This window comes from Carassius carassius, chromosome 14 (genome assembly GCF_963082965.1).
Source record: "Carassius carassius chromosome 14, fCarCar2.1, whole genome shotgun sequence".
In the NCBI taxonomy this organism is placed as follows: domain Eukaryota; kingdom Metazoa; phylum Chordata; class Actinopteri; order Cypriniformes; family Cyprinidae; genus Carassius; species Carassius carassius.
This window is the reverse complement of record NC_081768.1, coordinates 15,821,507-15,844,544: the sequence shown is the minus strand read 5'-3', so window position 1 is coordinate 15,844,544 and position 23,038 is coordinate 15,821,507. Positions and strand designations below refer to the sequence as shown.

The 23,038-nt window shown below is 35.7% G+C and overlaps 3 protein-coding genes and 1 long non-coding RNA gene across 5 annotated transcripts in view; 3 read left to right on the top strand and 1 right to left on the bottom strand.

Moving 5' to 3' along the window:
• Window positions 1–774: 774 nt before the first annotated feature.
• kifbp (kinesin family binding protein) lies at window positions 775–6,796 on the bottom strand. The gene is made up of 7 exons (XM_059566349.1): window positions 6,321–6,796; window positions 6,073–6,171; window positions 3,778–3,857; window positions 3,504–3,687; window positions 3,133–3,226; window positions 2,084–2,196; window positions 775–2,000 (listed from the first exon to the last, which is right to left on the bottom strand). Exons 1-7 carry the CDS (start codon window positions 6,765–6,767, stop codon window positions 1,122–1,124), a joined length of 1,896 nt encoding a protein of 631 aa, XP_059422332.1. The 5' UTR covers window positions 6,768–6,796; the 3' UTR covers window positions 775–1,121.
• LOC132157147 (uncharacterized) lies at window positions 6,659–8,340 on the top strand. The gene is made up of 3 exons (XR_009437525.1): window positions 6,659–6,794; window positions 7,009–7,093; window positions 8,251–8,340. It is a non-coding gene; the product is annotated as an uncharacterized LOC132157147 (long non-coding RNA).
• Window positions 8,341–9,107: 767 nt separating this feature from the next.
• pik3ap1 (phosphoinositide-3-kinase adaptor protein 1) lies at window positions 9,108–19,899 on the top strand. 2 transcript variants are annotated; one of them, XM_059566348.1, is made up of 17 exons: window positions 9,108–9,290; window positions 10,439–10,858; window positions 11,404–11,630; window positions 12,322–12,466; window positions 12,652–12,794; window positions 13,388–13,517; window positions 13,705–13,901; window positions 14,199–14,358; window positions 14,580–14,645; window positions 15,097–15,366; window positions 15,709–15,771; window positions 15,870–16,072; window positions 16,711–16,771; window positions 16,870–17,037; window positions 17,158–17,228; window positions 17,606–17,706; window positions 18,978–19,899. In XM_059566348.1, the coding sequence occupies exons 2-17, from the start codon at window positions 10,459–10,461 to the stop codon at window positions 19,087–19,089; spliced, it is 2,517 nt and encodes an 838-aa protein (XP_059422331.1). In that variant the 5' UTR covers window positions 9,108–9,290; window positions 10,439–10,458; the 3' UTR covers window positions 19,090–19,899. The 2 variants fall into 2 exon arrangements, with proteins under 2 accessions (XP_059422331.1, XP_059422330.1); XM_059566347.1 differs by having other exon boundaries at window positions 17,143–17,228.
• Window positions 19,900–20,729: 830 nt separating this feature from the next.
• LOC132157143 (sorbin and SH3 domain-containing protein 1) overlaps window positions 20,730–23,038 on the top strand; it is a 52,417-nt gene continuing 50,108 nt past the window's right edge. Inside the window, exon 1 of the mRNA XM_059566339.1 lies at window positions 20,730–20,835. The gene's annotated coding sequence lies outside the window, so the exon portion shown is untranslated. The remainder of the gene's footprint in view (window positions 20,836–23,038) is intronic.

Here is a 23,038-nt window from a genome sequence, read left to right as displayed (position 1 = left end):
AGCTGGATAATCTTCCAGTATAATGGCTGCACATGTGTGTGTTTGTGCAAATGGAAACTTACAATTAAAGGAATAGTTTACCAAAAACTGTGCTGAAAATTTACCCTCAGTTTGTTTTTTCATCAGAACAGATTTTGAGAATTTAGAGAATTTGGAGAAATTAAGCAGTGAATTAACTTTCTCTGTCTGCAGTGAATGGGTGCCATCAGAATAAGAGTCCAAGCAGCTGATAAAAAACATCACTATAATCCACAAGCAATCCACACAACTCCAGTCCATCAAAGAACATCTTGTGAAGTTAAAAGATGCATGTTTGTAATTAACAAATGCATCAGGACTGTTACTTCCGGCTAAAATATTACTCTAACCATAATATTGCTTTATCCGATTAAAAAGTAGTCTTTTCTGAATCAGGAGAGAAATATGCACAGATTAAGCACTGTTGATTTTGACTTAAGAGGACGACTGCAGATGGACTTAAAGCTATAACACCTTAATGATGAATTTGTTTCTTATAAACAGCTTTTCACTGCACAAAACGTTAATTTATGATCTAGAGTAAGATTAATTGTGGATTACTGTGATGTTTTTATCAGCTGTTTACTGGAGATGAAATGATGAAATGCTAAATTTATCAAAATCTGTTTGGATGAAGAAACAAACTCATCTACATCTCGGATGGACTGAGAGTGAGTATATTTTCAGCAAATTTAGATTTTTGGGTGAGCTATTCCTTTAATATTTTGTCTTGACTGAATAAGACAAAACAAAGAATGGCATTTATACTTTTTATGTTTATTGGCATAAAATGCTTTAATATTAGTACAGTTATATGTTAAATCTTGGGCCTACTAAACATACCAGTCATCAAATTTGAAACAAACATTTTACTGCATTAAATACAATTGTACATTGCACACAGAAAATAAATGAGTGACTGTAAATCATGCAGTTACATCGGTTCACAAGAGTTTGTGATAAATGGTTCTATGGTTGAAGGAGTTTCTTACACGGTGGTCCTAGGAAAGCTCATTCAATATATCTAGGTCTGGCAAGGAACAAGCAGTAGTGTGTGTTCATATTAATGTGAGGAGCCAAAATAAACTGTTTTCAAAAGCCCATTAGTTGCAGGAGGCAATTTTGGATCTAATTCTGTTTATCTTGAGAGGAAGCAGGGAGACCATCTCAATGCTCAACTCTAGCTCGGTTTCAACAGCCTTCTTGGCTTCTGGGTTCTCCTCACAGTATTGTACTACAAAGTTGTAAGACTCCAGCGAGTTGGAGAGATTCTCCAGTTGGGTGTCCAGGTTACTGGAAATAAGCTTGGACTGTAATCTGGCAACACGGAATCTGGCCACCAGCGCCGGCCTTAGCAGGTCATCCTCGAGCTTTTCAGGAAACTTGCCCTCTGGTGAGCGGATGGAGTCGAGGAACATCTGATAATACTTCATAGAGGAGGAACACAAGTTGTTAAACTTCTTTATGGTGTGCACATCTGGCTGATCCTGCCTGTCAGCTACAGCCAACTTCAAGTCCATCATCTCATAATAGGTTTCTGCAAGTTCAAACTGCAGCTGTCGGCAGATTAGCAAATAATATTGAGCATTCAGATCCTTACAGATTGGCTCTAGCATGTCGACGCGACGTTTGTGCATCTTGCAGCGGCGTTCCAGATCCTGTTCAAAGAAGGCCAGGACCTTGAAGAGAGCACTATGGTCCTGCAAGATCTCAATGTGATCTGTCACATGACCATCCATTGCGAAATACTCTTTGGCCTGGGCTACGTAGCTTTGACCCACCAGAAAGATGCTACGGGCTTCTTCAAAATCTAGTGGAAGCATGCTGCTTACTTTCTCTTCCAGGCTGCAAATGGAGTCAAAGGTATCACTTGAACCAAAAAGGATGGCACTTTTTCTTCCCTTCTCTTTTTCTTCCTCTACATTGCGATGTGCCCTCTTCAGTTCTTCCTGCCGATCTAAGTCTAGTTCTCCGATATTATCCTATGTAGCAATGGAAAATGCTTAGACAAGTCAAAGTAATAAGTCAAATCTCTTTAAAATGTAAAAGAAAGAAGCATGGCTACCTCAAGAAGTTTTTTAGCATCTTGCATCAGATTAAGGCAATATTTAATCCAGCATCTGGCAATTTCAGATCGCTTCTGCAGGAGCTCTTCACGTTTTTCACATTCAGCATCACCTTTAAGGACATTCACAATTTATAGTCATATATCATATAATTTTAAACTTATATGTAATCAATTTTAATGCTATAAAACAAAAGGAAAGCAGGAAAATACTTTATTTGGGGACATAAGGATTTTTAATGTTTCCTATTTTAATTTTTTAAAAAGTGTAATTTATTACTATGTCATGTCAAAGCTGAATTTTCAGCAGCCATTACTTCAGTTTTTAGTCACATGGTCCTTTAGAAATCATTCTAATATGATGATTTCCTACTCAAGAAACATGTTTCATCACGTTGCTTAATTTTTTTTTATGGAAACCATTTTTTTTCAGGATTCTTCTATTGACAATTTTCAAAAGAACAGCTTTTATTTGTAATAGTAATATTTTGTAACATTATAAATGTCTTCACTGTTAATCAATTTATTTCATCTTTGCTAAAAAATAAAAAGTATTATTTGCTTTAAAAAATTTAAACTGACCCAACATTTTATTGGTAGTTTATATAATACGTTGACTCTGCATTTGTAAATACCATTAGTCTCATGTTTCAAATGCATCATGGAAGTCTCTGTTGCACAAAACTAATCTACGGTCAATACATCTCTATAGGTTCTGTTTCATTGGCCAAAGTTGTACAAGCCACAGTTTGCTGGTTTGTACAACCTCAGGATCTGATGAAATGCAAAACAACCCACAAGCATGAGTGTAACAATAACAGACATATACTGTTAAAATACATGGTTTCAGTACTATTTTATAATGAAATACAGTATTACAGTGAACGTTTCACTTTAAGTGAAACGAAGGCCACTTGTGAAAGGCCTAAATATAGGGAGTTTTGTTTTCATTTAGCAACCACCATATGACATTCAGTAAAGCAACTTAAGTGCAGGGAAATACACAATATCCAGAAACATACAAGAATGAACACCTCACAGAAACCCACTTTCTTTGGCAGCTGCTTCTGAGGGGATTTCTCCTGCAAGAGTAGCAATTACACTAGCCGCAGCCAAACAGTGACGAGCCTCCATGTACCGTGTCTGTGATACAATGACAACAGAGACAAAGTTAATTACTATGACCTTGACTCCAGAATCATGGAGCTTATGATTAGGGATGTCCCGAGCCAATCTCAAGGAACAAGCATTTTTTTTAAACCTATTGTATCGGCTGTCCTAAGCTCGATCCTTATTTTACATCAGCTGTCATGCTGGTGTTGTGCAGTAGGCGGCAGTGTGCATCTTCCAGTAGGTTTGCCAACCTCTATTTACAAAAAAGAAAAGACGCTGTGGAACACACACTATGTACACTTCATACCTTGGTGATGTAGTACTGTGACAGTGTGGCTGCATTAATGGCCCACTCGAGGGGCACAAACTGCTTATACTCCAGCTGTCTCTGTAGTGTACTGTGACAGTACTGTCCCGCTTTCTCATACTGCTGCAGATTCTTGTAGACTTGAGCCAGATAATACAGTGTGTGCGTATATGCCATTTCAAACCTGTTGACACATGTGGGGACAAAGTGGGGTTAAAACATTTGTAGAAGCACAATAATGTTTTATATAGAGGAACATAGGGATGGATATTACCTTCTTATCTTCTCTTGTTGGGATAATTCTTCTCCCTCTAACACGAAAAAGTCTTCAAGATCCAGTGGTGGTTGACCATCCTGACATGCACAAAAAAATAAACAAATGTCAGCTCAAAACATCATCATCATGTACGTGCAACTGTATGTAGTTTTAGATATTTTTGTGAATTTTTGGAGCTGCTACAGTTAAAGGGTTAATTCAACCCAAAAATGAAAATTCTGTCATTAATTATTCACCCTCATGTTGTTCCAAACCCGTAAGACCTCAAAACCCAAAACTCATCAAAACGTTCTATTTTGTTGTAGATCATTAAACCAGCTACTTTAGAATTTTGTCCGAAATCAGTTTTATTAAGTGCCCGCAAAAATGCTGCCTGCAAAGTAATTGCCTCATAAGGCAGCTAGGGAGCAAGTCAGCTGCCCAGGCTTTCGGACGCAGCCATAATTTATTCCATTATTCTTCTCTCAGAGTTAACGTCTTGTGCCATTTTAGAGAGTACCACAATGTAAGCGTGTGCTTTCCCCAGAATGTAATAAGCATTGTTTACATTCGACATGTGCGTGCTTTCTCATGAACGTAAACCAGAGACAACATCACTAAAATACATCACGTGTCATTCACCGGTGAGAAAACTTTAAAATACAGTTAGTAAAAGTACTACAAAACCAGGAAGGAAGATCAGGTTGTTGATGTTTGTCTGCCACTCTCTCTGTCTGGATAGTGTACGTGAACGCGCTGATGACACGAATGTGAAGAGACTTCCAACCATCATAAAAAAAATGTTTCAGAAGAAAATAACTTATTGCACCTTTAACTCGGGGAGAAGAATTGTTGAAAGGGGTCACCGGATGCCCATTTCCCATTAGTTGATATGATTCTTTAGGGTCTTAATGAAAAGTTTGTAACATAGTTTGGTTAAAATTTCTCAATGGTCGTGTTAAACAGCGGTTTTTACTCTGTCATAAACAGCTCAGTCGACAGAACACCGTTTTCTTGCATTCCGCATTAAATGTTAATGAGCTCTGCTGACCCCGCCCCTCTCTTCTGAGCCACTCTCTGAGAGAAGGTAAGCTCAAGCCGCATTCATTGTGAAACTTGCTAATTAGCACATTATTAGGAAAGGCAATTTGTAAAATATTCAGTAAAAAACCTTACACATACTTCTGGAGGTGAATCTGGATCACAAATGATTTGTGCGAACATAAATGTATTTATGGAAATTGGGGGCGCATTCCCTTCAGAAACAAATGTGATCCACTGCGTCTTCAGTGGTCCAGGTTTCGGGAGTAAATGACGACTGCTATGTTTATTATTCGATCCAACAAGATCGAAGAGTCATTCTTGTCTACTTCTGCTCCAATGGTGGGCTGATGACAGCTCACTCAGGGTGTGTTTAAGGAAAGATTCCAGTCTGTGCTGAAACGCCACTGTCAATCAAACAATCGTGGGAGGGGCCTGTCTGTGTGATGTCATCTGAGATAGGCTCGATTTGAGATAGGCTCGATTTGAGAAAGGGGAAATGATTTACTGAGATAAAAAAAAAAGAAAAGAAAAAAACACTGGGTGGATCTTTTATCATTTTAGGGTGGTTGTGTACACACACTGCCAACACACATTTCAGTTCAAACAACTTGTAAAAGTGCATGTCGCATCCGATGACCCTTCTGAATAAACTGTTATTTTTTGTTTTCTTTAAGCACAAGAAGTATTCTCGCAGCTTTGCAAAACTGAAGTTGAGCCACTGATGTCACATGGACTGTGGACCAGATCTGGGATCATTTCAGTTCCATTGCTGTCTATGGGAGGGTCAGACAGCTCTCAGATTACATCAAAAATATCTTGATTTGTGTTCTGAGGATGAACGAAGGTCTTAGATGAGTAATTAATGACAGAATTATGACTATCCCTTTAAGCCCAAGAAATTCACTGTGTGAAATACATCACTGGTGTCTAGCTGTCGAAGGGCCTGTCGCCTGTACCAGTAAGAAACAGCTTATGAAACCGGTCCCATTCGCACACATAACGCAAAAAAACTATCTTATAAAATTCCTAAACTGGACGGTAGAGTACATAATTAAGTGCATAGAGTACATAATTAAGTGCATAGTGTGCAGTGCGTCATTTGGGACACTACCCTTGTTTTTAGCAAGCTATCAGGCTATGCTAAAGTACTGAGGAGACGTCACAGCGACGTCATACAGACCTCATAATATGATGTCCAAAATACTGTTGTTTAGGTAACGTTAGGTAACTTAGTTCACTAGGTTTTGACAGAAAACGTGCCACACACACCTCTCTCATGTAGAGCAAATACATAGATTCGGCGATTTCCAGAAATCCTTGTGCCTTTTCGATCTCATCTCTCCCCGCCCACAAAATGCCGAGCTGATTCTGTAAAACAAAAAAACAAAACAAAAAAAATTATACGTACCGCAATCACACCAAAGCGCAGAAGTCAATCACCAAAAACAACTCTGCACAATTATTAAACAACATGAAGCTTTTATGAGGAAGGGCTCGTGTATGTAGTGTATGTTTACCCGGGCCTGTATGAATAACGACACGTTCTCCCGTGTTGTTGTGCACTTGTCGATGAGTTTCAGGCAGTTCATCAGATGCTGCTCTCCAGCGGACAGCTCCTCGGTCTCTATGTGGTTCACACCGAGACAGTACTGCACCACCGCGAGCCTGGCCGCTCGCAGACCGGCGGGAGAGTCTCCGGAACACGATTTCCCACATTCACTCCCCAGTTCTCCATCCAACATCTGCCTGGACTCACAGTCTGCTTCATTGTCAGCCTCGCCCTCCTCCTCGATTTCAATTTTTTTCAGTGAACAATGGATTTCCTTCAACAGATCTCTAGCTTTGTATTTCGATCGGAAAGGGTTGTTCTCAGGGTCTTTTCTCGACTCTATTTCGGAGAGCTCCTGGGCCAGGCGAAATTTCTCGCACACGCTCCTCCACTCTGAGCTCTGGTGGGCAGCCATGTTTTCTTCAAGTGTACACCAGCAGAGGTCAGTCAACGACGCACAGTCAGTCTTTGATAACTATTAATAAATGAATAAATGTACATATTTATAATAAATATTTTATTTAAAAAAATAATAATATCACAATTAATAGGTTGTTATGTTGCTAGCTCTCATATTTTAATAATTAGCTTCTGATATGGATGCTTATGGCATTGCCATTTATCAGTCTCAGTCAATGTGCCTTTCTCCCTTCCAGATATTCTGGCGCCATCTACAGGGCAAGCTCTGTATCTCACAGACATAAGCAGGCTTCTTGCACATTGAGTTAGCGGATATGACAGGTCAATGTATTTTATTTTTCAATACATTGGGCCTGTCCCAAAACCAACATTTGTGGTCTTTGAACTTGTCTTCTTACAGATATATTTCCTGTATTTGACCCATATGTGCAGCTGTGCAAGATCATGAGTGTGTGTAGACACACTCAGTAACAACATGGGCTAGTTTTCAAAATGCAAATAACATTTTTACAGTACTTTTACACTTTAAAAAAAAACTCGTAATCGCAACTCTTATTTCCATACATTTCCTGATTAGCAGATAACTGTTATATAAACCAGGCGAATAATACAATAAACCCCTCTGTTAAAACCTTCAGAATATAGAAAGGACCAAACTGCAAAGTTGTCTGTAAATGCTACTGAAGTCAAGATTTCTGATTTCATGAGTAAGAACACATTTTGAGAAAATGGCCTTGAACTTTATAGGAACAAATAGATACAATAAGTAAAATATAATAAGCATTTTCTTTCTGGTCTGAAAGAGATTTTGGAAGCAAAATAGCCCAAAATGTGAAATTTGAACAGCACATGAAAAACTATGTTTTGTCTGTATGTAGGCTGTGTGTCGTGTTTTGGTCTTTTAGTCTGTCCATACTGGTGTGTAGGGGGTTTATCTCACTCTCTCATCAGTTGGCAGGTAAATTATGGTTTGAATTATGGGGTATGACCTCCTTTTTCAAGGCCTGAAGCTCTAGAAACGGTCAAAACTATGGGTGGGTGCTACACCTTTTGACATTTTTCATATAAACATATAACAGTGTTTTCAAAAAATGTCTTAGTAACCGAAAAGGTTAGATTACAAGATGATAAATATTAGCCTACATAGTATCTTACAACTTGGCCCTAAGAAAAATTGATAAAAAATATTAAAATGTCAACATTTCTGCCTTTTGCCTATGTGGTTGACACTTTTTGGATATATGGCTTGTTAGCCAACAAATACCAAATTGCAATTGGGTTTTGTTGGATTAATACTGGATTAGTACCTTGTTGGTGTTTATTAGTATGAAGTGAAAATGACATTTATGTTTCCCAACATTATAAATCGATCAGTTCATGATGTTCGGATATGTTAATTCAAATGTCCACTGTCCAATTTCAGAACATCCTTCCCATGTGGTCTCTACAAAGTGACACTTTTTTTCTTACACCCACAGTATGGTTCTTGTTTTACATCACAAACTAAAGAAGAAGTTCACGATTCTTCTCTTGAGGGTACAACAGAGCAGAGAATAAAATCTCATAGGGTGAGTGACATTTGCAAGCGTTTCTGGTCATTTACCAAAACTCATAGAAATGCTGTTTGTAGTCATAGAAATCATTATAGAAATGTTACCTATATTAGCTTGCATATTTAAACTGTAAATACTGTGTGTCCTAATTTATCTCCACTTTTTTTTCGCAATTAATGTATGTTTCACTTCAACATTTCGCTTGAACCTGACTCAGATGTACCTGAAACGTTGAGAAGGCTGCAATGTTTTAGTTCCTCCTTTTAGTTAATTGTGGGTAGATTAATGGCATTAAAAACAGCTTTTAAATAGGAACTTTAATGGTTTTGCATTGTTTCTGTATTTACTCATACAGAGTTAAATAAAGGCCAGTTTGAAAAGCAGTGTAGTCCCACTGAACAGAGTTCATTTCTAGGGCTCAGATTCATCTAGTAAAATAATAATCTAAAACGGGGTTTAAACTGCACTGTTTATATATATATATATATATATATATATATATATATATATATATAAAGCTGGTGTTTCCAGTAAAAAAAAAAAAAACTGAAATAATGTTAATATACCTAATTATGAAAATCTGTTTTGTGTAATTATTATAAGCATTATAGTTCAATTTAACTTCTTTTTTTAACTTGTGTGGGGAATTTTCTGTCTGTTTTACAGGGTCACAGCAGCCTACAGCAGCTCTGTCTGTGTGAGGTTAAGCAGTTGCTGTGTATTTTAGGAAGTGACGCTAACACCCACCATCAGGAAATGGACTATTTCTTTTAGTAGATGTAAGTCATGAGCTGAACGCAATTTGGTCTTATACCACAGTCATATACGCGGTGGATTTTCATCAGAAGCTATAGACTGAGAAGAAGGCAAACAGAAAGCCACTGTGGGAAGCTGCAGCCACTATACACCACCTGAAAAAAAAACACTGTTTATTGCAACCTGGGACTCGTATAACAAGTAACAAGGTGAGTCATTTTTAAATAAAGATCTCATTTACTGCTGTTAAAATGTTACGCTTGAACAAACAAAACCTTCTTTGTTTGATCTTTGGTTAAGAATTGTAGTTTTGAATTCATTTTAGAATTTAAATAGATTACTGACATAAAAATATCTTATTTTTTGTTGTTGAAAATGATAGAGATGACATGGTGCAAAATAACAATTTTGCTGAAAGCGAAAAGGAAGTCAAAAAAAAAAATCTTCCTGTGCATTTGCTTTGACTTTCATCGACTCTGTGGAAAACAATAATAAAAGATAACTCTGCATATGATATAAAGTTGCATAATTGCATTTCCTTTTTTAGAGTTTGAGTTTCTGTTTATATCTACTTGAAGTAGGAACTGTAGTAGTTTCATGAAAAGTGAATTCTCCTCTGACAGGTTACATCGCAAACAGGAGAGTCACACAAATGTGTAGATAGCATAAAATGTGAAATTTGTTGTTAATCGTTTGAGTGACATAGTAAACAGGCTTTGCACTGAAATGTATCTTTAACCGTATTTGATCACTACTGTACTATTAATGTGGATCATAGAAGATGTTTCATAGTTAGCCAGCCTGATTCATCAAATTCCATTGGTAATTTCTTCATTCATATCATGTGTTTTCTAATTTTATTTGTAAACAGACACTATGTCAGAGTTTAGGAGACAGAAGATGACTAATTTTTAATGGTTGACAAAACCAATTTATTGCTCAATCATCTTATGACAAAACATTGCAAGCTCTATAAGGAACCCCTTGCAACATGGCTGGCCTTCAGATCTTCACTATTCATCAATCATTAATCAGCGAATAAACAAACTCTGTAGGCTGTACTTTTTTTTTGTTTTGCAGAAAAAACAATGTATTTGAGTTTTCTTAACGTTTAAGTAAACGTTAAAAATAATTTTTCGACCAAAGTTTATTGGAGTGTCTTTCTACTTTAAATTTCACATATAATTCAATGTGTTCTACTTTGTGTATGTGGGAAATGTTTGCATTTTGAGGAAAATTCTGAGTGAAAATAAATTCAAAGTAATATTTTACAGTGTAACTTTTTATTTTGGTAGTTGATGAACCAAGAAATTATTTTAAATTCTTCTGTTCCATTTATTATCCATTTGTGTTGCAGAACAACCTGGATACTCCACAATGTGTGAGGTGTTAATTGTTTATACCAGTGAAGCCAGGGAATGGGCCGACTATCTACAGCAAATCTTGGCAGCATCATGTAACTTTACAGAGGGCTCCGTCATTCTGTATGATGTGAATGAAGAGATGTGGATGAAAAACCATGAGCTGTTTGGCTCCAGCAAATGCATCATGCTTTTGCTGTCTGCTGCATTGCTGGACATGCAGCTAGACCCTGAGGTGCAGGACACTTTCCGGGATCTTCTTCAGCCTCCATTCAAAATTGTTGCCTTTTTGTGTGGTATAACAGAAGGGCAAGTGTCAGCGGACTGTTTTGAATACTGGGAGTATTGGAGAAAGCTCAATTCAGAAGACGAACCATCAGTATATGTGTCTACTGTCCTTGAGTGTATTGATAATGGTATGTATTCATTATAACGGTATGTGCATTCAGCATAAGAACTATTTTTCACCTTTAATGCCAACAACAATAATAATAAATAATACAAAGACGGGCTAAAAAGATGTAAAACATTAATATGACTCCCCTGCAGTCTGACAAACACTGCAAAAGAGTGCAAATGAATATAAGTTTAAGTTAGTATATAACTTAAATTTATGTTGGATAAGATGTATATTTGTTTTTTTTGTATTCTTATTTATTTTTATTTTTCATTTCTATTTAAAAAAATATTTTTATGTACTTTAAATAATTATGCATGTTGGATCATAATTAATTTGACCAAATAATACATAATTAATTCTAGTACTATAGTTGGTTTGAAATAATTATATTTTTGAGGTCTGCATATATCTGATTAAATTAAATTAAATTAAATTAAATTAAATTAAATTAAATTAAATTAAATTTGCACAAATATTTTTGTATTGTGGATCATAATTAAGCTTACTAATCATGAAGAGGTCACCCTGAAGTAAAGTTTAATATATACATTTTCATTCTAGGATCTGTTAGTGAAAACCATTGCCAGAATCCATATGAAATTGAACTAGAAGAACAAATGAATGAGTTCACATTATCAGATTTTCCCGAGCCTTTGCCCGATGAGACGGAACAGATTCAGTTGAATGGGAATGATGTCTGTAATACTGAGCAAACTTCTTCAAATACCACAGAGCCACAAGATGACCAAACTAGTCTCACTGTCCAGCCAGACAGAATACTCTGTGGGGTAAGTGCAGTGCATGCAGAGCCTAAATAAAAAAGCTTTTCCAAATTTATATGGGCATAGTTGTTAATGTCAGCATGAAGCTCACATGGTTTGAGATCACACTTCTTTGTGCTTTTTTAAATTAGACAGGAAGTCAGTGCAGGGCCCTTGTCTAACAACCTTCATTTAGATAACATTCTTAATTCGGTGATATGTTGAAAGAAGGATGATGTAGCAGCGATGGGTGATAAACTGATTAAAACAATATCACAGATTAATGAAGTTGTCGTCTTCATAGACTACCTTTGTTCCTGCCTGTAGGGTGTTTTTACTAACCACTTAAATACTTTGCTGAGTAGTTTTGAATCAGTCGATTTGATTATTTGTGAATATAATAAATCCAATTATGCCTGAATTTATTGGACGAAGAGACATTTTTATACAGTAGACACTCATACAACTTGATATTTTGATATTTTAGTGTACATATGGCTTAAATAGTGTTATCCTCTACATTGTAAACTGTTGTTACTTTTGAATTTTGTTAAATCAAAGAATTTTACACCGTAGCAAACTATGGCTGCAGCATTTCATTCGAAAGCTTTTGCTGACATTTGTGGAATTAACATCAATCGTTTTGTGTTACTCTATGTCATTTACTGTATTTGATACTGTCTCGTGACTTTCTCACCATTTGTTTGTTCCCATAAAGAATTGTGTGAATATTTATATAATCACGGTAAAGAAAATTGTGGATGAGGGCAGACTGGAGGTGGAGTTTCACTCTCAATACTCGACACCTCAGCGGATGCCTGGAACTCTTGTAAATGAGTACATTGTTACTGTACAGTCACCTGGTAAGACAAAAACACAGAAAGAGGAACTTTTCATATCGGTTCCTCCATCCCTTTTCACTTTCTACTGAATTTACATATTGTTTCCTGTTAATGTGCTCACTTATTATAAGAGAAGCTTTGTCTTTTGCAAATTTGTGTTTGGATTTGTCAGGGTTGTTTGCTTAAAATATATATTTTTCTCTTAGATATGCCAGCTGGGAAAGTCTCATTAACTCTTTATCAAAATGAATCTGTGGTCTGTTCAACTACTGTAACATATTACACAGAAATGGAGGAAATTTGCAGGTATCTAAAGAAAGCAATGGATCCAGTGCAGTTCATGTGTCAGGTAATGATGAAACAGAAAAACTGAATCACATAAACTGAAATGACTCGTGAATAATGGAGTTAAGGCCTGCCATGCTTATTTGCATAGCACTTTTCAAAATGTTAATAATTTCAAAGTAGCTTCACAGAAATGTTTTGTATATAATTATATATCGGTGAAACATTATGGTCTTGTGAAAAATGTGTTCATTAATTTGTAATATTATAATAAAATGAATAAATGAAACGATTTAACTTTTGAAATATTATAATATGCTGTAATTTTATGTCAGATATCAGTGGTGACAGTTTATTGGCCCCACAGGTGGTCTGTTCTCATACAGATGCCTGAATAGCAACACACAGCCCTGAGATCAGTAATGCAAGATGCTTTATGCAATCTGTTGTTTAGTCAGTAACAATAAAAAAAGGTCAATTTTAGACATTTAAAAAAAAAAAGTGAGGCAACAGGAGCAGAAATAAACATTAATTTAAATGTTAACATGCAGACCATAATGTTTTCCCCTTTTTAAAGTATTTACAGAAGATTCCCCTTAAATTTAAAGACTAACATAGAGCTTTTTTAATTATTGTTTTATGATATTCAATTTTCAGGCATTTGATATCACATCAAAGGTTCCCGAGTCATTGGATAATTTGCTTGCTGACTGTCTGGAAGAACGGATGCCTCTAAATGCATTACAAGTATTTGGAATAGGTCAAATTGCAGATAACACACCTGCGAGTAAGTGATTTCATTCATAACAGCTTGCTTGTGTTATAGTTTATAGAAGTCTTGCTTATGATGAATATCTTTTATGGTGACAGATAACATAACACCAAGTTAAGGAACTGGTGTGGATGGTTACATTTTTTTTCGAAGACAGGAAACTCTATTGTACAATAATGAAAAGCAATCTCTTTGTTTTCAGATCACCGTGATGTGGAACTTCCCACACTGCTTCACTTCTCAGCCAAGTATGGCTTTAAAAAGTTAACGTCTTTGTTAATGCGGTGTCCTGGAGCCATGCAGGCCTACAGTGTGATGAACAAAGATGGCGATTACCCTAACAAACTGGCCGAGAAGAGTGGCTTCTCTGATTTAAGGCAGTTCATGGACGAATTTGTTGTGAGTTAATTGCGTAAATGTTCTTGATTACTTCTGTAGCTGACAACAAGTTGTAGTAACAAAGTCAACCAATTCCTGAAATGCTGTGGGAAGGAACACATAAACAACTTAATGCATGTAAAACTAAATATCAAAGCATTGTAAAAGTGCTATTTGCAGTTTCATTATGTTCATTATAGCTCTGTTAATAATCAGCACACATTTATACAGCAGTATTTCTGTAAGTCTTCATTTAAGTATAGCTGTGATGATGCTGATAATAAATGCAAGCTTCCTTTTTTTCATAAAACAAAACAGGAGACAGTAGATCTAGTGAAGACACACATGGAGGAATCTCAGGACACATCTGGCAACGAGGATATCTATGAGGACATGTTGACGGCTTCCCAAAATTTCATCACAAATTTCGATAATGAGGACATTTACGAGTCTATGATGAAACTGAATCCTGACATGAGTTAGTGTTTGGCATTTTCATTTAAAACTCTAGGATATTTCTTCCACAAGAACAGTAGTCATTATTGCATAAATTAAAGCATTTCTTCTTCTTCTTCTTCTTTTAAGGCATATTTTGTTACTACTGCTAACTTGTGATAATATGTGATGATAAAATGTAAGCATTAAAAAACATGTTTCATGGGTCTAATGTCAGTTGTGTCAAAATTCATGTTTCTACAGATGATGATCTGGAAAGTGCTCTGGAGGACTGTAACTCGGAGACAATGCTGAGAAAGTTTTTTGAAGGTACGTCAATGACAAATGTTGATCACGACACAACAGTTCTTTGTGTGACTATGTGACTTCTGCCACTTTTCCCGTGTGATAACACCCTCCATCTTGTCTTTTTTATACATATATATATTTATATATATATCTGTGAAAACTTGTTACTTATTAAAAAGTCTGAAAACACATTACTTGCAAATTTCACCTGGTGTAAAACATTTTTGCAAAGGCTTACAGTCTTATTTTCATGTTTGCAACATAACATACCAGGAAATAGTCCAATTATTAAGACAATTTAGCATAATCTGCTAGTATGTATGTTTGAACAGCTCTGTCACAGGATGTAGCTTGTTTGCGTAGTGCAAAAACCAGAGCAACTTGCTAATATATGGCATTTATAAAGTGCAATGTTAATTGGTGTAGAAATGGTTATAAAACAATTCAAATGACATGAATTGTTTTCCTTTAGCACAACCTGACAAGAGTTTAAAGTCCTTTGAACATACTTCAACTAATGGTGGATTACCTGAAATGGATGATGAAGATTACCATGACCTTAATGTGGATATCTATGGGGACATAGAAGAAGAGGACCTTTATAATCCATGCTGCCCTGATCAAATTTATGACACGGTGGAGCCACAATCCACCCCCGAAATAATCAACCGCCCACCAGCACCGATTCCACGACCTGCCAACCTGCCAGAGCCTGAAGAGAACACAACCTACATTTCCAAAGGTGCAAACCAAAAGTTCATTACGCAAACCCCGCTAAACCACAGTGCAAACATAGCTCTAATTTTAGCTTTTAAAATCAGAAACTGTTGCATCATTTACTCCCTCTTTCATCATTCTACACTTTATTTTTTTCTACGGAACGCAAAAGAAGATATTTTGATATTTCAACACGCTTTTCAACATTCTTCAAAATATCTTATTTTGTGTTTCATGGAAGAAAGAAAGTTTTTCGAATGACATGAGGGTGAGTAAATTATTACAGAATTCTCATTTCTGAGGAAAACCTTTTCTCTGAAAAAAGTCCCCTTATAGTTATTTCAGTTCAATTTGATCTGTTTTACAGTTTTCTCTCTCAAGGAACCTGTATACTCACTCAGTCAACGGCCAGAAAGGGATTCCTCTTTAGGTATAAAAGTTTCCTGAGCCTAATTGCGAACCGTATGTGTATATGAACAGAATATGGATGATTCAATTGAAAGTAAATCTCGATTTCCATGCTTGCAGCTCCTGTACGGCTGGTGAGAGACAGAGACATGAGCAGTCATCATGACCCCTTTGCAGGTATGAAGACCCCGGGACAAAGGCAGCTCATCTCTCTGCAGGAGAGGGTGAAGGTGGGTGAGCTGACTGTGGAAGAGGCAGTGCAGGAGTTCAAGGCTTGGCAGTTTGATCAAGATAAAAGATGGCGCTCTCTCCGCTTTCAGCAGGTAAGAAACTCCAGGTCACATCTTGGCATATTTCCTTTTTTTTGGAATATCATATTTGATCAGGCTTTTATGGCTCATATAGTTTGATATAGTGAGAATATGGAGCTTATAATCAACAAGGGGGAGAAAAAACACTGAGGCCCAAACTAAGTGAAAATATGCACCTTGATGTAGATATTATTTATATCATTAGATTAAATTCTGATATCTTGTAATGTAAATCAATGAGATATTTATAACAGTACAGTAGACTACATACTGTACATAAAATGCATATAAATATCACTTGTCACTCTATATTTCCCAATAATATGTCTTGTTAAGATTATATTTAAATGCTTAGTTTTATTATTTATCACATTTTAACATTATTTTTCTATATGGATAATTAAATAAACTATTTGTTCATCTTGGAATATAACTAACAATATAGAGGTATTCTTACATTTAGATTTGACAGTGTTAATCGGACTTTTAATCGGAATGCATGTGCTAGATTGTGTAAAAGAGGTTTCTGAGCAAAGCTTTGATCATATGGATAATTTAGAGGCCTTGCAAATCAAATACAATGTTAACCCTTCATAGGTTTAACAAATAAAATGAGTGTCTCTGATGTTTCTGTAACACTTTTCTTTAAGGACAATTTACAAAGATTAAGAGACAGCATCACTCGACGCTGTAGAGGCAAAGGGACAAATGGTAAGGGAATTTACCACACATTTCATTATACAATAAACTCATAAGTGGTGAACATGGTATGCTATTAAAATGTACAAACCTTTCTGTTTTTCCATTAGAGCTTATGATTACAGCACCCATGCAAACAAACAGTCAGTGGGGTTCTCAAATGAACGTGAATTGCTCAGTGTACGAACCTGCACCTCGTTCGATTGCTCAACCCCCTCCTGTTAGTAGACCGCTGCAGAGAGGAAGCTGGCAGACAGGAAGCACCTCCAGCACTTCTAGTATGTAATAAATAACTTCTTTAATCTCACACAATAACATCTGATATTACTGTGAACAGAACAGTGTTTACAAGTATGGAGTTTTTCTACAATGTAAAGGTAAAGGTTTTACCTGTGCAGGTAGTAGCAGTCACAGATTGAGCATTCAGAGCACTGTCAGCAACAGCAGTGGGGTGGAAGGAGAATGTGAGGTCAGTTTTTATCACAGTTTTCACAGAAACTGTTTTCAACATTAAGAAATGTTTCTTGAGCGGCCAATCTGCATATTAGAAATGACTTCTGAAGGATCAAGAGACACTGAAGACTGGGATAATGATGCTGAAAATTCAGCTTGGCCATCACAGGAATTCATTATATTTTAAAATATATTCAAAATATTTGTATATTTTTATTTTTGTATATTATTATTGTATTTTTGATCAAATACATGTAGCCTTAGTGACTGCAAACTTTTAAACTATTAACTATTACTACTGTTATATTGAAATATTACTGGCACAAAGTGTTTAGCTTAGGTTGTTGTATTATAAATTCATAATATCATATGTCTTTTCTTTAATGTTTTAAGGAGCCTCCAGATATTCCACTTCCTCCTCGGCCTTTCCGGTCTGTAGTGGATACTCCACCAGTGCTCCCTCCACCCAGGGTCCCACCACGGGTAATAGAGAGGTACGTGTTAAACATTGGAGTACACAATACCAGGTAAAACCCAACTGTGTTGGAATCTAAAAAAACGAGTGTGTTTTCTGTCATAGCTTTATTCTGAAGTATAATTCAAACTGTAAGTAAAAATGCATTTAACTGAGAATTCTTTTATAGAGCAAGTCTTTAGATTTGAAGCTGTACAGAGCAAACATGTACATAGAGAGTTAGTTTTATTTTTCGAAAAGTTTCACTGTGAGAATGTACCAGATGATTGGATAAAAGTTTGTAGGTGAAGCGAAGGTGCTTCGTTTATGAAACTGTACACCTCCCCATGTGACAAACCACAGCAGCAATCGCTAAACTTTTAAAACCACAATGCTGGAGTTTGTGAAGCTTAACTTTCCATCAGTGACTTGATCATGTGTAGCAGCATCAACCTTAAAATCTTGTGAAGACGGAATGTGGGTTTAGAATGTGCTACATCTTCATCAGCTAATATACACAAACACAAACATCAGAGGATTGGTGTCAGAAATATGGGGGTGATGAACATCCGCAGTCTGATGTGGGTGCCACACATCCACTGCTAAATCTTGCCTAGCTTATAGGAGCTATGATAAAATTAGAGAAATTTTAGAAAGGCGTGCAATCTGTGTACATCCAACCCAAGTACTGTACCTTTTAAGGTGGCTATAAGTGAATACATATATGCAAAGAAGACAAACCGATTACAATTCAGTTTTCAAATGTTAAGATGATGCTACATTCTAAACCACATGCTACATGCAAAATATTTTATCAGTGCGAGTCAAAGAGGAGATTTTCAAACTTAAATGTTCAATTTCTTTGTAAAAAGGTTGAAATAAAACATACAACATGAAACATGATAAAAATACAACTGGCATAAACTACTGTATGAAGACTGAGGATGAGCTAATAAAAAATAAATAAGTAATATATAGAAAAAAAAAATAAAAAATAATTAAATTAAATTGTGTTCTTTTGAACCTTCTGTTCATTCCTAAAATAAATGTATCACCGAGCAACTGTTTTCAAAATTATGATATTAAAAAGTTATTTCTAAAGGATGATGTGTCTGCTGAAAATTCAGCTTTGCCACAATTGGAACAAATTACATTTTAAATGTAATAATATTCAGTATAACTGTTTACTGTATGTCTAATTAAATAAATACAGCTTTGGTGAGGTTTATTTATTATAAACATTAAAAACCTTACAGACCTCAGACTTTTGAACAATAAAAAGTAAATTAAATTTAACCTGCTGTCTCTTAGGAATCCAGAGATACCAAACGAGCGATATGTATCAACTCCATCCCGTCCTGTTCATCAGACGTCTGCGCAAAGGCCCACACCACCTCCACCCATACCGAGACGCACATGGTGATGGCATGCTTCAACATGGCTGGCTTTCATTCTGTTGACTCTGCACTTTTCATGTTGAGCCTTTGAGATCTGTAGTCTCTTCAAGGTGGAACAAAAGCTACTGATTATGTCCAAAACTGAAGACAGTTGCTTTGCTGCCCTGTCAGTCAATGACCTTACAGAGGTTTTGTATGAAGGTGCCTCTTAAGGAAACTGGTTTGCCATTTATATTTACCAACTGCCATCTACGTAGCACAGAGGATATTATGCAAACATTAGTTTCAGAAGTCTTAATGCTATTTTATTTTTCATATATTGCCTGTGGTTTCAGTACCCAGTGTTCCTCAAGGGTTTTCATCTAGACTCAACTTGCAATGCAAACAATCACCTTAGTTTATAGGTATTAAATGATTAATCTTCAGCTGAAGATATGCAATATGTTGGAGGGGTCTTATGGTCACTTGTTTGCAATATAGTCAATTGGTTTGTGCTCTCTTAGTCCCATCAGTAGCAAATAGCAATCATGGAACCATTTTTTTTTCTATTTGAAATATAGATTGTGTTGGCTGGGTTTGGTCATTAGATGATGAGATTTTAAGCTGAATAGTTTTGTGCATTTTAAAAGTATTTATTGATGTATTCACTTTTTATTGCTGACTATGATATATCAACCAAAAAGAAGCAGAGAATGAGGGTATTTAACAGCATAAAAAGTGTGAATGCACAGTGTGAAAATGGCAGATGTGTGGTTTGTGTGTGTGCAGTATTTGTGGGTGTGTACATGTTTGTTAGATCGTGAAGACAAAACTGATTAAAGTCAAGATTAAATGGATGTAGTCTCTTCTTCCATATTGCCATCCTTTTTAAAAATTTTGCAAGACTTTTTGTAAATGCTGGCCTCTATAGAGGCCCTCACTATATATAGTCTATATATAGTGGAACTGTGGAAGTGTTTGACAAATGCATATATTTACCTAATAAGAATGAGTATGTAGCCTACCCAATGTACTTGAAACGTATTTGATCTTTTGACAGATAATATGCTCAAACTTTCATTCACAAAATTATTTAATATGCAATCCAGTGGCTATATTTTTGCTACTTGCTTAATACATTTCATGTTAATGTTAAAAATGACTTTCTGAGATGTTTTTATATGTGGCATTATAATTCAAATACATTTATTTCGATTATTTTGTCTTTTAATTTTTACTTTGAAAAAATAAAAATCTATATATATTTATATATGTATATATTTACTTTCATTTTTTAGCTCATCCGTCGACTAGTGATTCTAAACTAGGGGTCCTGGGACCACTAGAGGGCCTCAGCAAACTTTCAAGAAGGGGCAAGATGACTTAAAATATTTTAAACTCATGAAAATTTAAATAACTTGATTATTAACGTTACCCAAAAACGCTAAAACTGAAAATAGCCAACATATCAACTTGCATCATTTTTATTGTTTTTTTTTTTTACTTTACAACTACTAGTAAGCTATTAACGGTATGCAATATGTGTCATTTAAATGTATTTTCTGTTATTATCATTGTTGATCATTTAAATATGCACTGAAAATGCACCTTTATTAAAATGACAGTTTGATTAAACGTCTGTGGCTCTACGGAACGCCCCTCTCCTCCCACTCGCTGATATTGTGATGAGAGCGTGAGAGGCTCCATGCACGGGCGAGCGCGTGCGGTGACCGTCACTGTTCAGCGTGCAGCAGCGTTATCAATACGGAAACCTGGACTGCTTCCTCAGAAAGGTGGGTATTACGCACCGCCTGCTTCATTCTCAGTCATATTCCCAGTGTTTGAATATCTCAGTGATATTTCAAACTAAAACAGAAAGTTTGCTTGTTTACTTCGTCTGGGGCACTATAATTTGTCCCAGGGTTTATTATAATAAACCGCAGCAGCCATCCATTGCATACAAATGTGCAGTGCAGAAGATCGGCAGCTAAGTGTTTCACTTACTCAGCATGAGTGGTGTTAATGTATACTGCTCATTTTATGGCTCTATTGACGGATGTAAAGGGAACTATAAATTGCAGTGCTTCGTCATCGGTGAAGGAGATGGGATAGAAATTATTTGTGTACCGCAGGAAAAGAGATCCAAATAAGGAATAGAATAGGATTCACTCAAAATGTGGAGGTAGAAGGACAGCGAAACGACACTTCACGAGTTCAATCAGTCGCATTGTTGTTGGCTTGAAAAAATGAAACGGGACAGTTTAGTCAGATTTTATTTGTACAGCAGTGCGGTGTATGCGGCAGATGTACAGTAGATGAACTATGCAGTTGAACGGTTTTTGGTAGATTTTTGATGGTGCACAGATAAAAGCTTTTCACTCTCAACATGAGCTTTTTTGATGCTCTAAGCCACCAACATTTAAATATCTAAAATAATATTCTATTCAGTTTCTAAACTCTGTAGACATAGGTATTTCTTTAACCTTTTTTTTCATTTTAAGGTTTGTTGAACTTGTATAGTCTACCAAATCCAGTGGTCTACCAGCTAGCTTTATCATGGTATGTCAGATCAACCTCAGTCTCACAGGCTGGTAGTTCATCTATCATCTCTAGACCATAAGTGACCAGCACAATCAATCTAGAAACCGAGCAGTTTTTCAGAAATATATTGTTGGTAACTTACCTTCCAGTTTGCATATAATAAATAACAGTAAACGCATAATGATGCTGAGTCCTCTTCTTTATGCACCATTTTTTAAATTGTGTTGTTTGTCCCATTTTTGCCGATGTATTTTACTTCTCATAATAAACTGTCCACCACACAGGCAATACACTAACCAAAATTCTAAACCCCCTGGAAGAATTATGAAAAACAACAACAATTCTAATCATTTAAACTGAAGACAAAGCAGTATTCCTAAATTTAGAATTCTTACATTTTAAAACCGAAGGTTGTTCTTGTTCTTTTAAAATTAGTTAGCCTGGTTAAATTTATAGGAATTGAAAACCAGGTGTATAAGCTTAACATAACTTTTAAACTTAATAACATAGTTTTCCTGTTTTAAAATTTTTTCACTAAAATCATTAATACAGGGCAAAATATTATAACTATAAGTAGTTCTGTTCTGTTCCTTAATAGCATAATGTGGTTGTAATGCAATTGAAGCGCACTGACAAGAGGATTGTACACTGGCAAAAAAATAAAGAATAGTTTGCACCTTAAAACTCACATCACCTGTGAAAAATGTGTATCTGTGTTTACAGATGTTTTAGCTCAACACCTGTGCCAGACATACGTGATGTTATCATCGTCTTCTGGCACAGGAGATATATAGTATTTCACCAAGAGGAAGTGAACAACATAGGTGAGAGACTGCAACATTTGTGAGAAGTTCCTGCCAGCGTCTTTGGAAGCCGTCTCCTTACAAAGATAATGAATAATTTGTGTTGCCTGCTTAATATTTGATAAGCTTTGTGTAGAATCATGTTACTGTCTTGTGTGGTGAACAGGTGCCCAAAAGATTGCTGGTGAAATGCCGTTTAAATGAGTTGTCTTGTGAATGACAAACTCATTGATTTGATATTGCTGATCTTATAGGATCATGTTATATATACAGTACAGACCAAAAGTATGGAAACATTACTATTTTTAATGTTTTTGAAAGAAGTTTCTTCTGCTCATCAAGCCTGCATTTATTTGATCAAAACTACAGAAAAAAAATTAATATTGTGATATATTATTACAATTTAAAATAATTGTTTTTAAATTTATTTTACTTTAAATTATCATTTATTTCTGTGATGCAAAGCTGAATTTTTAGGATCATTATCACATGGTCCTTTAGAAATTATTCTAATATGATGATTCATTATCAAAGTTGGAAACCGTTCTGCTGCTTAATATTTTTTCAGAACATGTGATACTTTTTTAGGATATTTTGATGAATAAAAAGTAAAAAAAAAAAAAAAAAAAAGAAGCTATGTTTTTAAAATATA

Bases quoted from the DNA above. Each gene is read 5' to 3' on its own strand.
- kifbp (XM_059566349.1), bottom strand. From the start codon at position 6,767: ATGGCTGCCCACCAGAGCTCAGAGTGGAGGAGCGTGTGCGAGAAATTT. The intron at 6,172-6,320 runs GTAAACATACAC...TTTGTTTTACAG, and splicing joins CGTTATTCATACAGGCCCGG to AATCAGCTCGGCATTTTGTG. The intron at 2,001-2,083 runs GTAGCCATGCTT...ATTGCTACATAG, and splicing joins ATGCTAAAAAACTTCTTGAG to GATAATATCGGAGAACTAGA.
- pik3ap1 (XM_059566347.1), top strand. From the start codon at position 10,459: ATGTGTGAGGTGTTAATTGTTTATACCAGTGAAGCCAGGGAATGGGCC. The intron at 11,631-12,321 runs GTAAGTGCAGTG...GTTCCCATAAAG, and splicing joins CAGACAGAATACTCTGTGGG to AATTGTGTGAATATTTATAT. The intron at 12,795-13,387 runs GTAATGATGAAA...TTCAATTTTCAG, and splicing joins CAGTGCAGTTCATGTGTCAG to GCATTTGATATCACATCAAA.